General features: G+C 34.5%; 1 protein-coding gene across 4 annotated transcripts in view; it reads left to right on the forward strand.

The window, feature by feature from the left end:
- Fstl5 (follistatin like 5) overlaps positions 1 to 17,566 on the forward strand; it is an 829,526-nt gene that overhangs the window by 719,289 nt on the left and 92,671 nt on the right. For all 4 annotated transcript variants that reach the window (XM_070012485.1, XM_070012487.1, XM_070012486.1 and 1 more), the window contains one exon: positions 16,110 to 16,259. In XM_070012485.1, the coding sequence (XP_069868586.1) occupies positions 16,110 to 16,259 (150 nt within the window). The remainder of the gene's footprint in view (positions 1 to 16,109; positions 16,260 to 17,566) is intronic.

Below are 17,566 nucleotides of genomic sequence, written 5' to 3' on the forward strand. Positions count from 1 at the left end.
TTTTCTAATATAATTATTACATTTCAAAGCATGGTCCACAAAACCATTGGTTAAAGCACCAGATCTTCTATGTGATGTGGACAATCCATTTCCTTACAGATCCATTGAGCAAACTTTTGAATACACACTCTGTATATTGTGGGAAAACATGAGAATATTTTCCTGAATATTTTCTTACCTATTCTTCCTCTGTGAATAGAGATGCAAACATGGCTTTGCTTATAGTAAGAGAGGGATGAAAATGTAAGCCTTTATCCCTCTTTGTTTGCAGTGATATCCTGCCAAGAGTTTCCTAAAGAGAGTAATGTAAGCTATTCTAAGTATTTTTTTAAAAGCTATTCTGTAGATTTCAAAAGAAATAAATTTATGAACTTGGTCTTTGAAGTCCTAGATTTCAAGAGGCCTTCTAATGTTTCATTAAAATACATACTGTTTTACAATTCTCAGGTTGTGTCTCTTTTAGAATTCAGCATGTGAGCTTAGAATTAAGCAGTAGGTCAAGGCAAAGTCTGTAAAGTATATGACTGCGTTAGTATGGAGTGACATAGTGACCTCTTAATTAGGTCCAGTGTTGGTATCTAAAACAGCAAATGAAGATGTCTCCTAAAGATTATTGATAAAACAGCCACATTTTTATATGAATGTGACCAAACGTCAATCCAATATATTCTTTCATGAATAAGAGCCCACTTACACACACATAAAATTTCATTCTACACATATTACAAATAACAAAGCCATTTGTATTTTACTGGTGTTTGTATTCAAGCATTAACATAGGTAAGTAAGAATTTAAAACTGTTGATTTTCTATGCATTAATAATGAACATGCCAAGGAAGAAATTAGAAAAGCAATCTCATTTATATTAGCCTCATGATAGTGAAGTAAGGCTCAAAAAGAGAAGTAACATATGATTCCAATCATGTGTTCAAAATGAAAAATTGATCTCATGTAACTCAAAAAATGCCCAGTTTTCGGATGCCCCCTCACAGACCACCAGAGAACACAATGCAAACAGCAGAGTCGTTTATTGCAAGCTCAAGCTTGGTCCTCCACACACTCGGTAACTGATGACGGTAAGAGGCCCCAAGCATAGAATCAGCACAACTTTTATATTATTAAACAAGTTCACAAGTTCAGGGAATTTCCACACAAGCAAGTTCACAAGTTTAGAGAGCTTAAGTCCACCCTAACCACACTTCCCTTTTTCTGATGGAACGCGTAGGCAGCTGTTCTGTTCCTTAAGGCTGGGCAGGGTTGGTAACAACCTGCGGTTTTTCTGAGAACTATTTTTGTCTTTGGGGGTTACTCTGAGCGCAGCACAGCTCAGGAGGTTTGATCTTAAAATGGAGTTACTTTAGCTCTTCACAGTCTCCGGAGACCAGACTCAAGGTGCAGATCTAACTTTATTACGTAGTGAACAAGCTTATGTACAGCACAGCATTTAATCAGAAGTACTCTGATGCTTGCACAACTCTCAGCAAATAGGCGGGCCTTTTAATGCAACCTTTAGCCAATGTCATGCATACACACACTCTTTCTGAGGTTAGAGGATTTGGAGGGGCAGGACTTCCATGGGTCTCTTCCACAGGGCAGAAGTGACCAACACCCTTCGTTCCCAACCACATTGGCCTCACTGGTGTGCCCAGGGGCATGTGTTTCCGGCCATGTGCAGCCTGCACAAAGTCAGGGAGTAGGGTGTAGGGTGGACTGGGGCCTCAACCTAGCTGTCTGGTAAACCCCAGAGATCCCTCCACAAAAGGCCATAGAAAAGTCGACTAATTGGTACCAAGTAATATTTAAATAGGCCTAAGAAGTTTAACAATGCACCACATGCTGACTATAGAGAGCAGTGATGATAAATATTTCAGAAAGCTGGGAGTTAAGAGCGTTCACCACAAAGAATTTAAAATTGTGAGGAAATGTTTGATGTGATTAATACATCATATGAACTTCGTGAATAGATGCAATTTTAATATTTTGTGCTCTACTTAAATGTAAATTGAAATGAATACTTTATGTTCTATCTGAAAACTGCTACAAGTCCAATATAAAAATAACTGCATATCAACTCATTATGAGCTATGTACTTCAGCATATAGAATTTATGTATCTATATTAATTCCTGAGTAATGATGTAACTTTGTGTTAGTTTTTACTGTGGATTTACATATGAAAACTATGGTTGCTATAGTCTTTGTTTTCTGAAGTTTAGAAATAAATGCATAACATAGCTGGTGATACTGCTGTGTTGTGTAAGTCCAAGAAGAGCTAAAGATAGTGCTATAATTTTCCAATCCATCATTAATACTCTAATTTTGAAAATCAGTGGAAAAAATAGAGAAAAATAAATCCTAATGAGCAGTAAAATAGCAGCTTAAATATTTAAGAGAGAAACAACAATTTTGAAATGTATATAATTTTTATCATGGTGATTAGTATGTGTCCATATTTTGGTTTGTATGTAGGGATTATACTTCATAAATTCTAATGTATATGAAAAAACATAAATGTCATTTAAATTCTAAGCAGTTTTTTTAATGATTACTAATTCATTTTGTAAAATAAAACTGAAACTGATAATTTAATCAATTATGTTTGGCCTGCATGTTGCTCCTGAGCTTTTTTTGCTTAAGGCTAGCATTCCAACATTTAAGCCACTGCTACTTCTGGCTTTTTAGGTAGTTTAGTGGAGATAAGACTCTCTTTCCTGGGCTGGCTTCTTACTATGATCCTCACATTTCAGTTTTCTGAGTAGATTGGATTACAGGCATGACCCACCAGCCCTTCACTAAACATACCTTTTTAAAGAAATTATTATCACTAAGGTTTAATATATTTTATTTACTGATTGAAAACTGTAACGGTATGAATTTTTATCAGTCTTTCCATGTTGGCTTCAATTCTAAAACCTTTCCTCAAATATTATATACTGGTTTGAAGACCTAATATGAAACCTTTGGCCTTGATAGTCACTTGGATCTCCCAGCTTTTCCCAGTAGATATTAAGTGCCTAAATCTCTGCTTTTTAGAGCTTCTAGCTCCTTACCTCACTCTCAGTTATAATCCAGCACTTTACACGGGTTGTGTGACCAGGACACCATCATCTAATCTTGTACTTTATATACTGGTAGAATATTTTGCATTGAAATATAGTCATAAGTATATAACTGACTTTTTTCCTTTTATGAATCAAATTGCCAGAATTTCAATTTCATCTTATATTCTACCTGACATAATGAGGAAAGTCAACCCAGAGTTTCCAGTGAAAGAGGTTCATAACATCTCCCTGACTTATGCATGTAGAATAATCATACTGTACTTAGCATGAACTCTAGATTATTCTACTACACACAGAAATTTTTTCACCAAGCAAATAGCAAAAATTGACAACAAAATTTGGATTAAAGCTATGTAGATTAAAGTCATTTTCATGAAACAATTTTATTAGTTTCTTGAATTTTACAAACAAGATTTTGTTTAATCATCACAATAATTGTATGTGACAAGTGATATCATTATATGTACTTTACCAAAAAGTGCAAGGCTTAAAAGTGCAAGTAAACACAACTAAACTCAGTTTATATCTATGTGATGTGTAGGCCTCAATTTGCTAACTTCTCAGAGCCATTGGCTCTGCTCTTACTGTACTCTTATTGTTTTAAAGAAAAGATAAGCATTTCCAGAATGTAGTCTTTATACTAGTGATTCCAAAATCAAAATCATGCTAGATAAATTGAGTAATAACAAATCTTAATCTGCTACGTTTCTGTCATGTCAACAGACGCTGCATGGAATAGGGCACATGGCTGGCAACATCAGTTATCACTGGTCTTCATCTAGAAAACACTGTATTGTTTGAATCATATTTAGTGATCTCAATCAAAAATTGATTAAATTCAGGGTATTATTTTATTTTAGAAAAATGAGTGAATAAAGAAGATATCTTGAGAGTCTTGTGTATATCTTACTAATAGAAAGTCCAGCTTGTATGAGGCTATGGTTTATATCTCCAGCTCTGGAAAAGTATACCTGTTTGTGTTTGTGTATGTGTGTGTGTATATGTGTATCCACAATTTAAAAGTTTTTAATGAATTATTGCAAGCACGAGTTTTTTAATCTTACAAAACAAGATTATAATAAATATCAGATCGAATGTATATATATATATATATATATATATATATGTTCAAATCTATAGATATGTTTCCACATACCCCTAAAAACATTTTAGTAATCTAAAACTAAATACTCTGATCCAATAAAAAGAGATTATTGCTCTTCATTGACAATATTGCTTACTATTGACAAACTGAATAAGAATTCATTGAAAAAAATTATTTTCCCTCTTGAATTGTATAAAAATGATAATTATATTGTATAAAAATTGTATAAAAATACAATAAAATTGTATAAAAATGATAATATTATACTTTTTTACTTTTTAAGGTTCAGCAAGGATATGTTTTAGTAAAGTAGGGAGAGATAAGAAGGAAGAACATCTCTGTTTTCTAACACAAGGAGACGGGAATAGATCAGACTGGAGCTGGTGGTTTCTTATCTGGGGTAGTTTCATGTTGAATTCTAATCTACATATCTGGTTATATTAACTAACATTAACTAATCATCTTTCTATGTTTCCAAGCAGAGAAAATGAGTTTAATCTAAATATATTCTCAATAGCATGACTAAGTTTTGATATATTTGAAAACACAGAGATAAGTGGTCTAGGCTAATTTTTAGTATTGCTTTTGATGGTGATTGTGATGATGATGTTATTGTGGTACTTGAGGTTGAACCTGAATGCTAGGAAAGCTCTCTGTCAACTGAGCTTATTTTGATTTTAAATTTGATTTTGGGATAGTGTTTTCCTGACTTTGCTGGCGCTGGACTTGGAGTTGTAATTTTTTTCCTTTGCTAAAGTGCATGAGATTGCAGATATATACAGCTATATCTGGAACCAATAGTCATTTTTTTGTTTACATCAATCTGTGTATATAATAAATGAAATAAAAATTGAAAGAAAAGTGAAATCTCCCAAACAAAGTGCTATCAGTTCTCTTTAAACTCATATCTTTGGTTTGTTTTAGTTTACACTTTTTTTTGTCAGTCCTGGCACTTGAACTCAGGACCTAGGCATTGTCCCTGAGCTTATTTTGCTCAAGGCTATCACTCTACCACTGGAGCCACAGTGAAACTTCAGCTTTTTCTATATTTTTTATGTGGTAGTGAGGAATCGAATCCAGGGCTGCATGCATGGTAGGCAAGCACTGTACCACCAAGCCATATTTCCAGCCCTTAGTCAACACTTTCCAAGCTAGTAGGTAGTAATACCACATGAAAATTTCTAGACAAATCCAACAACACTTTGATGACTCCAAATCCTGCTCAAAAAAGTAAGTCTACTAATAACATATATGGATACTGAGGAAAGTGAAGTTGCTAGAAAAGGTTTTAGATAGTGTTTTTTTTTTTTGCAATTTTCTGTTATTTTTAGCTTGATAACTAAAGATGGACCAATAGGCTCCTATTGGCCAACAGCTTTTTGTGTCAATGCTACTCTAGAGTTGAATAACTTTTTTTAAAATACATTTTTTATAATGAAAATACAGTACAGAGGGGTTACAATTACATGGGCAAGATAATGAGTACATTTCTTATCAAGCATTGTAGCCTCCTCCTTTGTTTCCCTATCCCTTCCCATCCTCCCCATGCCCCGCATCCAATCCTCCTCCCCCCCCCAACAAAGCTGTAAAGTTCGTTTTCGACATAACAACTTGTACATTACATTGTTGCAATGGTTCCACCTGTATCCCAATTTAAACAATTTGTTTTTTCCCGTCCCCTCCAAAATTGTACCAACATCAAATACAGTGAAAGCAGGGGTCATACCGTGGGGGAGGGACATACAAAGCAACAAAGAAATAATCTTATAAATGTGTTAGAAACAATCGCATGAAAGAAAAAAAAAACATTTGAATATATATCTTAGAGTTCATTTCCCTAACATCAGCTTATCTGACCTTTTCTGCTTGATTTAGACATATACTAGTTATTGCAAATAAGGGAAACCATGGGACCTATGTTTCTTTGGGCCTAGCTTACTTCACTTAATATAATTTTTTCCAAGTCTTTCCATTTACTTACAAATGGGGTAATGTCATTCTTTCTGATGGAGGCAGAAAATTCCATTGTGTATATATACCACAGTTTTTGATCCATTCATCTATTGAGGGGCATCTGGGTTGGTTCCATATCTTAGCTATAGTAAATGATGCTGCAATAAACATAGTTGTGCTGGTAGATTTAGTGTGGTCTTGTTTGTGAGCAATTGGGTAAATGCCCAAAAGAGGGATTGCTGTGTCATAGAGGATCTTTATGTGGATTTGTTTGAGGAACCTCCATACTGCTTTCCAAAGGGGTTGAACAAGTTTACATTCCCACCAACAATGCAGTAAGGTTCCCTTCTGTCCACATCCCATCCAGCACCTGTTGTTATTAGAGATCTTGATTAGAGCCATTCTAACTGGGGTGAGGTGGTATCTCAATGTTGTTTTGATTTGCTTTTCTTTTATGGCTAGGGAGGTTGAGCATTTCTTCATGTGCTTATTGGCCATCCTTCTTTCCTCTTCAGAGAAATTTCTCTTTAAGTCTTTAGCCCACTTACTTATTGGGCAATTGTTTCTTTGAAGAATTGTTGTTGGGGGATTTAATTTTTTTGAGTTCAAGTTATATTTTAGATATAAGACCCTTGTCCATTGTATGGCTAGTGAAGATCTTCTTCCAATCCACAGGCTTTCTATTGATGTTGCTAGCTATATCCTTTGCCATGCAAAAGCTCTGCAATTTCATTCAATCCCTTTTGTCCAATCTTTCTTGGATTTGTTGTGTTTCTGGTTCTCTATTAGGAAAAGTACAACCTGTGCCAAGAAGACCTAGGGTTTCTCCTATTCCATCCTGTAATGTTTTCAGAGTGTCTGCTTTGACTCTGAGGTCTTTGATCCTTCTTGAGTTGATTCTGGTACAGGGTAATATATCAGGATGTAGCTTTAGTTTTCTACAAGTAGTTAACCAATTTTGCCAGCACCATATACTGAAGAGGCTGTCTTTCTTCCATTCTATTTTTTCAGCTCGCTTATTGAAGATTAGATGGCTATAGGTCTGTAGATTAATTTCTTGGTTTTTAATTCTATTCCATTGGTCCTGAGGTCTGTTCTTGTGCCAGTACCAAACTGTTTTGATTACTATAGGTGTGTAGTAGAGTTTGAAATTTGGTATTGATATTCCTCCAGCACTGTTCTTTCTGTTGAGGATCATCTTTGCTATTCAGGGTCTTTTATTGTTCCATATGAATTTTTGGATTGCCTCTTCTATTTCCTTGAAGAATGAAGTTGGAATATTGATAGGTATTGCATTGAATTTGTAGATAGCCTTGGGAAGTATTGCCATTTTCATGATGTTGATCTTTCCAATCCAGGAACATGGGAGTTTTTGCCACTTTCTAAATTTTGTTCTGATTTCCTTTTTCAGGTTTTAAAGTTTTCATTATAGAGGTCCTTCACTTCTTTGGTTAAGTTAATTCCTAGGTATTTTATTTTTTGTGGAGCTATTACAAATGGAGTTGCTTTCCTAATTTCAGCCACACTTTTCTTATTGTTGGCATTCAAAAGAGCCAATGATTTTTGAGGGTTAATTTTCTACCCAGCTACTTTGCCAAACTTTTGAATCAGCTTGAGTAATTTGGGAGTGTAATCTGTGGAATTCTTTAAATACAACATCATGTCATCTGCAAACAGGGAGAGTTTTACTTCTTCTTTCCCTATTTCGATCCCCTTTATGTTTGCATCTTGTCTTCTTGAGAAGTGGAGAGAGTGGACGTCCTTGGCTTTAGTTTTTCACCATTAAGTATAATGCTGGTTGTAGGTTTGTCATATACAGCCTTTATTGTATTGAGGAATGTTCAATGGATTCCTAATTTTTCCAGACCCTTCATAATAAAGGGGTGTTGTATTTTGTCAAATGCTTTTTCTGCATCTATTGTGATAACCATGCGATTCTTATCCTTGCTCCTGTTGATGTGATGAATTATATTAATTCATTTGCATATATTGAGCCAGCTTTGCATCCCTGAAATGAATCCTGTTTGATTGTGGTGTATGATATTTTGGATGAATTGTTGCAGTCGATTGGCCAAAATTATATTCAGAAGTTTTGTATCAATGTTCATCAAAGGAATGGGTGTACAATTCTCTTTCTTTGATGATCCCTACCTGGTTTTGGGATGAGGGCTATGGTGTCTTCATAGAATGAGTTAGGTAGTGAACTTTCTCTTTCAATTTCATTGAAGAGTTGGAGGAGTATTGGTGTGACCTCTGCTTTGACGGCCACATAGAATTCCGCTGTGAAACCATCTGATCCTAGGCTTTTCTTAGATGGGAGGTCTCTTATTACTGTTTCTATTTCAATGCTTGATATGGGCCTGTTAAGATGGTTTGACTCATCTTGGCTTAGTTTCAGCCTGTCCATATTTGCTAGGAAAAGGTCCATTTCTGCCAAGTTCTCAAACTTATTAGCATAAAGGTTTGAGAAATATTCCCTTATAATGTTCTGAATCTTGGTTTTTTTCACTCTGTGATGTTGTTCCCATTCTCATCTCTGAGTTTATTTATGTGGGTGTGTTCTCGTCTTTTTCTGGTAAGATTTGCTAAGCACTGTCAGTTTTGTTAATTTTTTTGAAGAACCAACTTTTTGTTTTGTTGATTTTTTCTATTTTTTTTTGGATTCTAATTCATTTAATTCTGATTTAATTTTAATTATTTCTTTCCATCTACTGGATTGGGGTTTATCTTGCTGCTCTTTTTCAAGGAGGTTCCGATGTCTCATTAAATTGTTGGATTCAGATCTCTCCAATTTGTTGATGTTGGGACTCAGAGCTATAAACTTGCCTCTGAGTACTGCCTTTGCTGTGTCCCAGAGGAGCTGATAATCTGTGTGTCCATTTTGGTTGAATATCATGAACATTTGAATTTCCTTTCTAATCTCTTCCATGACCCACTCATGATTCAGCAGTTTGTTGTTCAGCCTCCATATGTTACAGTAATTTCTTTGGTGGCTTTTGGTTTTGAGTTCTAATTTTATTCCCTTGTAGTCTGAGAGAATGCAAGGTAGAACTTCCATATTTCTGAATTTGGATAAGTTTCATTTGTGTCCTAAAACGTGATCTATTTTGGAAAATGTTCCATGTGCTGATGAGAAAAATGTGTATTAAGAATACACATATGTGGTAGATGTCTGTTAAATCTAGTTGATCTATGCAGTTGTTTAGGTCTATGTTTTCTCTGTTGAGTTTTTGCCAATTTGATCTATATAGTGGGGATAGTGGTGTGTTAAAGTCTCCAACAATTAATGTCTTTGGATCTATGTGGGGTTTGAGGGAAAGTAGTGTTTCTTGGATTAATTTGGGTGCTCCCCTGTTTGGTGAATAGATATTTAGAATTATAATATCCTCCTGAAGGAGGATCCCTTCATTAGTATGTAGTGACCTTCTTTATCTCTTCTCACTAATTTCAATTTGAAGTCTATTTTACCCGATATTAGGATTGCAACTCCTGCCTGTTTATGGGGCTGTTTGCTTGGTAGATTTTGTTCCAGCCTTTCACATTGAAAATGTGTTTGTTTTTATGGTCAAAATATGATTCCTGAAGGCAGCAGATAGAAGGATCTTGCTTTTAAATCCAACTAGACAGTCTATGTTGCTTAATTGGAGAGTTAAGTCTGTTTATTAGACTTTAATTTCTTAATGACTCAAATGACAGCATATTCTGTAACAACCTGGTTTCAGAGTTTATGTACACTTCTTGACTTGCATTTTCTTACTATCATGTGATTTCTTTTTTTTTGGGTGGTGGGTCCGGTCATGGGGCCTGAACTCTGGGCCTGGGCGTTGTCCCTCAGCTCTTCATCTCCAGGCTAGTGCTCTACCACTTGAGCCACAGTGCCACTTCTGGCTTTTTTCTTTTTGCTTATGTGGTGCTGAGGACTCGAACCCAGGGCCTCTGGCATGCAAGACAAGTGCTCTACCACTGAGCCACCTTCCCAGCCCTATCATGTGATTTCTGATTTCAGCATGGACTCACTATGCCAATTACATATCTCACTAAATTTAGCAAATATAGAACTACAAATATCATTGAAAGTGGAATTACAATAATATATAATTAAATGCCAAAGAGTATATAATTAAATACACAATATATAAATTCTACAAAAGTTTTGACAAGAGAAAAAGCAGTAAAACCACCTGACAGTAAGGATGCTTTAGGCAGATGAGGTTAACTGTAGATTGAAATTAATTTGATTAATAAAATATGTAGTATGTTTTCAATAGCTATAGAATATCATTGTGCTTATAAAATAGCTAAAAGTTTAAGTTAGAAGATAGGACATTTATTGAAAAATAACATATCTATTTTGTGTAATGCTTAATTTATTCATTTAGTTATATTTTTACACAAGAAGTGCATTAGGATAGAATCACTAAAAAAGGTGTGGAAAGCAGAAAGCAATTTTCTACAAGCTTGTTGGCATGAAAGGAAAAGGAGCATGGTTGACTCATTCTTTTGTTTTTCTGTAAGGTAAAAAGAATTCTGGGTGAAGACTTGGCCAGGGACTCATCTCTGGGTGCCATTAGATTATAGTAGTCATTAGGCAAACAGCTGCATGGCATTAGAGGCCTTTAATGACATTTGAGATAAAAGAAATGTGGCAGAAAAAAAATGAACCTTGACATTGCTGGAGGCACAATTAGGGAACAGAAAATGAAGAAGCCATCACAGTCAGAAAAAAATTAAACAAGCGAATTTAAATAGTAAACAGGAGAAATATTTATGCTAAATTAGGGATAAGAAACATGCTTTCTGCCAATAGACAGGTAGTAAGCTTTTTAGGGAATTTATATGAATAAGTATAGCTCTGTTTCAATAAGCTTTATTTTATAAATCTGAATCTCAAACGTTATTTACATTTCCTACATTTTCTTCTTTTTATTTATTTTCTATGATTTAACTATACAGAATATATAGTTACCTCCTGAATAATCTCAAAATAAATAGTAGAATGATCTGAAGAAGATAAATTGGTGTTAATAGTTCTGCATATTTTTATTTTATGTTTCTTCACCAATCAGAATACAAGGCTGTCAGAGCAGTTCCTCTGTTGGTAGTAACTGAAACGTTTGGGGGTCTCATTTGTTGATCTCTGCTTTGCATAAATAAAAGAACATTTCACAAGATATCAAGTTCTTGAAACAATGCAAAGCAGTGGAAATGATAAGCAAACAGAAAATAAATTTTGTGTTACATACCTATATGAAATTGCCCATTCATTAATGGGCAACTGATAGAGCAAAGAGGCACCCTGCTCTAGTCATGCTTTATTTCTAAACATAGTTTTGCAGAATCCTAATTGGTGCATACTTATACATTCTGAGACTACTGATGACTTGGAACGTCTGTTCTAAAAGAGATGCTATAACAAAATCCAGTGTGAAGTATGATCAGTTTAGAGTGGGAATCAGAAAACAGCACAAAAGTTTCTAGAAAGCATTTCAAAATTCTGAAGAAAATTAGGCCATGACAGGAAGAGAAAACAGATGAACTGCAGTTAAAGTTGTTTAATACTTTTTTTTTTTTTTTTTTTTTTTTTGTCGCTCGTGGGGCTTGAGCTCTGGGCCTGGGCGCTGTCCCTCAGCTCTTCAGCTCAAGGCAGGCGCTCTACCACTTGAGCTACAGCGCCACTTCCAGTTTTCTGGTGGTTTATTGGAGATAGAGGTCTCACGGTCTCTCCTGCCCGGGCTGGCTTTGAACCGCGAGCTTCAGATCTCAGTCTCCTGAGTAGCTAGGATTACAGGCGTGAGCCACCAGCACCCGGCAATACTTTTTTTCTTAAGTTGATAACAAGGTTCATGTTTGGCTTCTTGAATGCATAACAAAGTCATCTTTCTGAGAGCAGAGAATCATGAGTATTTGTACAATTAGAAAGAGTCATTAAAAAATTGATGGATGGTCACTGTGAATGTAAGGAAAGTAGAGATGTAAATATAAATAGCATTTATAGTTTTGTGGCTGCAGGATGTGCTCTGAGAGGTATGAATAGGACGAGGAAGAAAATACTGTAATTTGGAGAACTGAGGGCAAAGCATTTTAATGGGCAGTCAGTATAAAAAATAAATCAGAATGGCAAAGCTCTACTAGAGGACAAGTGAATAACTCTCTATGTCTTAATTAGGTTTTACAATTCAGCTAAAATTGCTACTATTTTAATCGAAAATTTCAGTTGCACCATCAATGGTAATATCCCTTGGAGTCCATTATAATTTTTGGAGCTGTTAATATCTGATTTTGCATGGAAATGATCCAGTGGAAATACTTTCTAATTCTTATTATTGTTGACTCTGATTCTCATTAGTATGTATTATATTAATCTCATTTTTTATCTCCAGTAGTATATGTCTTCAATTTTTTCCATAGATTCATGATGCATGTGAACATTTCTCTACAATTACTACCCACAGAAATAAATATTTTAAAATACGTTTTTATTGTAAATATACTGTACAGAGGGGTTACAGTTACATGAGCAAGGTAATGAGTACATTTCCTGTCGAGCATTGTTACCTCCTCTGTTTTTTCCCTACCCTCTCTTCCCTCTTCCCTCTACAACTACATTCCCCCACTTCCCCCTCCTCCCTCCCTGCCTAAATTGTAAAGTTCATTTTCAACATAGTGTTTTGTACATCTTATTGTTACAATGGGTCAACCTGTATCCCTATTTAAGCATTTTGCTTTTTCCCTTCCCGTCCCCAAGCTAGAGAAGTGTATATACAAGATGCAGGGCACTGACATCAAATACAGTGAAAACAGGGGTTATACCATGGGGGAGGAACATCCAAAGGAAAAAAGTCACGTGGTTCGTTATAAATACATTAGAAATAATAGCAAGAAAGAAAAAAACACTTGGGTCCCTATCTTGGGGTTCATTTTGCTTAACATCATCTTATCTCGTCTGTGATTTTTTTTAATTGTGAAAATACCGTACAGAGGGGTTACAAATTACATGGCAAGATAATGAGTACATTTCTTAACAAGCAATGTTACCTCCTTCTTATTTCCCATTCCCATCCCTTCCCATCTCTCCGTCCTCCCCCACCCTCCCGCCAAAGTTGTAACGTTCATTTTTGACATAACGACTTGTACATTTCATTATTGCAATGGGTCCACCGGTATCCCTATTTAAATGATGTGTTTTATCCCTTCCCCTCCACAAATTATGCCAATATCAAATACAGTGAAAGCAGGGCTTATACCATAGGGAGGGACATACAAAGCAACAAAGAAATCATCTTATAAATATGTTCGAAAAAATCGCATGAAAGAAAAAAATATTTGAATACTTATCTTGGTGTTCATTTTTTAAAAAATAAGAGAGCTAGTATAAAATGAGCCCTAATAGGCCATCAACTTAAAGCAAAGCAAAGGATATTTTGAGTGAATGTCAGGAAACTTTTAATGGTTTCGTAAAAGGGATTCTAAGTCTGATCAGAAATGTCTTAGGAGGGCAGTATAGAAATGCAAAATAATTTCCTGCAGACAAGTTTATTTTATGTTTGAATAGTTTTTTAGCAAAAATAGGGGGTGGAAATATTTCCAGGTTCAGCGGTTGTCTATTTGACAGCTACTGTGGGTCATTCACACTTTTCACTATTTTGTCAGGTATAGTCAGGAGTTTTTATGCAACAGCAAGAACCTGTAAACAAATTCAGAGCCTGTCATCAACCACAAGTCTTACTTTTTTCTCACCTGTTCATGCTTCTCAAGTGCAGATTTTCTATAGTTTTTTTTTTTTTTTTTTTTTCTGAGACAACAGACTCCTTTTGAAGTCATTCGGCTGACTTCTAAAGAAAAGTTGCCATTGCAAAATAGTTTCTGTGGGAAGTGGCCAATGAAATTTCAGGACTATTCTCTGTTCTTAGCAGTTGCCTAAGGAGGTTTTCTGTCTCCTACGGCTGCCATGGGGATCCCTAATTGTCATGGAGCTCATTTCATAACTACAGAGTAAGCTGAATCATTTCCCACAATGAGGGCTTAGAATTCAGGGATTTTGCTGGTCTTTCTAAGGAACAGAATTGTCAACAGCATATATTGAGCCATAATTGAAAATTAAATTATGGCAGAGATCCACATGCTAAATGAAATGAGCCAGACTGAGAAAAGCAAATAGTACATCATCTCTTATACGAAGAATCTAGTCCATAAAAATAAATAACAAGTACATAAAACAGATTCTGTTTGTGATTGGGTACCCATGCAAAGGAAGAAAGAAAAAAAGAGAGGGTGAGGATGGACTATTTCATACCCATGTGTGAAAATAGAACTGAAAACTGCTGAAATTATTTTTAAAAGGAGGATGATGATGAGTGACACAGGGTGAATCTAATCAGGGACAGGAAACCCATGTGTGTACACATCACAGTCAGATCCTTTTGTATAATATTTTCTAATTGCTTTGTTTAAAAAAACTGTTTAATAACTTCTGATTCACAGAAAATATAATAAGACACATTTATTATTTTAAGCAAAAATATAAAAATAAGTAAGTAAAAAGAAAGACCAGGAATGTGATGTAAATCTCACAGTCCTGAAAGACACCTTAGAATTCAAGGGATGTTTCCAGGTCTTCTCACTGAAAAAGATCTGATATAGAAAAGTGTAAATACCAGATCACAGCTATTTCATTTCAAATATTCTTTTGTTTAACTGTTTTCCAAAACTGAATGCCAACAGGAAAGCCATCTATCATGGCTGTCTAGCCCGAGAAGTACATTCAATATAAATACTATGTAATGTCAAATATAGTATGACTGATATTGATAACATCTTTAACTAAAAAAGTGAATGGTTAGTGATGTTGATAATGAAAATGTTATTAATTTTGTGTCATTTTTATTAAGCACACATAGTAAATAGGACCTCCATTGAACTAATAATGTTTTAATATGAAAAGTAGAAGTGAATTATACTAATTTAGCTTGAAGCAATAGTTAATGTGAAAATCAAAGAAAATAAATATTAGAATTAATAATCAGACTTAAAACAAATCAAACTGAACAATGAGGTAATTACAAATCATTATATTATTAGATAAACACCTATTTACATACACTTTTAAATTTATGTAGAGCTAAATAATTCTGTTTTCTTAGTGTCTTTTCTAATTAACAAACAAAGAATATTAGTGAACAAAACAAAAACAGTAAAATATAAACCATGATCTTAAGTGGTACTTTTCATGTTCTTTTAATTATGATTTTTTCCAACATGAATCACAAAAACTTGTAAGTCCCTTCAACAGGCATTTATTGCAAGAGGGAGCAAGGAAGGAAACAGAAATCTTATAGACCATCTGACATAGACTACACAATAAATAGCAGTTCTAAGATAAAGGAGCAAGGTAAAAATCTTCAGGCTGATTAAAGGATTTCATAAAATTTGACCTTGATAACAAATTGAAAAATAAAATAACCACTGTGAGCAACTTTTCTATAGGATCCCACTACTTTTGACTCATCAAAAGTGTAAGACAGCTATAACTATAATATTCAGAGGATTTGGTGACTTTTAACCAAACCATTCCTGTGTCATGGGGTCTGCCACTAATGCTTTGAAAAGTTCTGGACATATTCTTATGTAACTTTTTTTCTATTAAAGATGCTGGACAGTTTGAAGTAAAATGTAGTAGTTGAAAATGAAGTAGTTGAGAAAAGTGAAAAGACTGCATTTCATCAGTAAATTATAACTTAGGGACCTGAATTTTATCTTTCAAGAATTTTATCCATATTGATTTTCAAAAATATTTAATGTAGTTTAATATGGATGAGTAGACTTCCCATAATGTCTTATTGAACAATATATATATATATAATTTGATATAGACACATATATAATATTTGATAAAACATAATAAAGCACCAAGCATTAATTTTACCTATGATACCGTAACACTTACATCTTAATGTAATAGATTAATTTATTTTCTATTTCTTAAATTTCAGGATGAAGTGTGTCCCAAACTGGAGAACGATGAGGTTCCAAGGTGTGTGTGGGCCTCAGCTGTTAACATCAAAAACAAGTTCATTTATGTTGCTCAGCCAACTTTGGACAGAGTCCTGATTGTTGATGTACAGTCCCAGAAAGTAGTTCAGGTAGGAATAATTGCTACTTTTGAAAGTGAAATTTAAATGAAATTTATATTGATTACATTTTAACATGATTACTTACGTACAAAACTCAACTTTGCACTTAATTCTTCTGTTCCAAGAAAGAAACGGTCCAGTCAGAGTGTATTTAAGATATTCTTAAGAGCCAAGCACCAAGAATGGCTCTCTCATATAAGCCTAGCTACTTGGGAAGCTGAGAACAAGATAATGGTTTAAAACCTAGCCCAGGAAGAAAAGTATTCAGGATCCTTTCTCAAATGATATGAAATTACAGTGGCACATGCTCGCCATATATGGGAAGCTATTGGAACTATTGTGGTGCCAGGCCAACTAGAAAGCTGAATTCAAATAGCATGCACCTGTGACTCCAGAGACTACGATTAGCCTTAATAAAGCCTACTTGCAGCTCAGGTATATAGCCCAGACGAAATTTGGACCTTAACCTAAAAAAAACAAAAAAACAAAAAAAACTAGTGTATAACAGCTGAGAGTAAGAACAGCAACACTGTGCTTGCCTACAAGTGTAAGGCCTTTTCCAAAAGAAGATGTTTCTAATATCATTACACAATCAGAAGTAAATATATGAAAGTTTCTCAGAGAAAGTGGAACCAAGCCATTCCATTTCTTACATTTGCAGAAAGTGTTTTGAGTCAATATTGTTTGAAATTGGTCTTCTGATCGTGATTCCTGACTATACTTCAGAAAGTACAAAGAAGTTTGAAGTTGAGTCTTTTATTTATCAACTTCTTATGAACTCATACATTCATTCACTCATCATCATTCTTCTACCCATTTTATCATTTATTTATTACTGGTTAAAATGCGTGTTGGGTATCTTATTAAAATAATGAAAGCTTCTGCTCTGGTCCCTGTGATGTTAAAACTTTCCTAATGAATCTAATAGTTCAGTTTTTATTGTAAGACTGATCAGAGCAATGAAGATAAAAGTATGAATATTTATTCTACCAAAAAAATGCCAAGAGCCTCATATTTAAATTGTCCTCATATGTGTTCAGTTTTTATGTTCACACATACATCATAAGGATAAATATTATTGTATATTTCATCTATTTGGAATTAGATTTTGAGGCTAGTGGTTTCTGACTGGGTTTGTTTCAGTTCGATTTTATCACAAAATAGGCCAGTGCAAATTATAGACATATAGTTCAAAAACATCAAGATCCTTGCCAGAAGTATAAAATTAGATATATGTCTCAAGTATAATAAAACAGGTGTTTAAGCTCAGTTTAAACTGAGACCTACAGCTACTGAATAGATATCACCTATTAGAT

This window comes from Dipodomys merriami, unplaced genomic scaffold (genome assembly GCF_024711535.1).
Source record: "Dipodomys merriami isolate MVZ:Mamm:240054 unplaced genomic scaffold, mDipMer1.0.p SCAF_9, whole genome shotgun sequence".
Lineage (NCBI taxonomy): Eukaryota > Metazoa > Chordata > Mammalia > Rodentia > Heteromyidae > Dipodomys > Dipodomys merriami.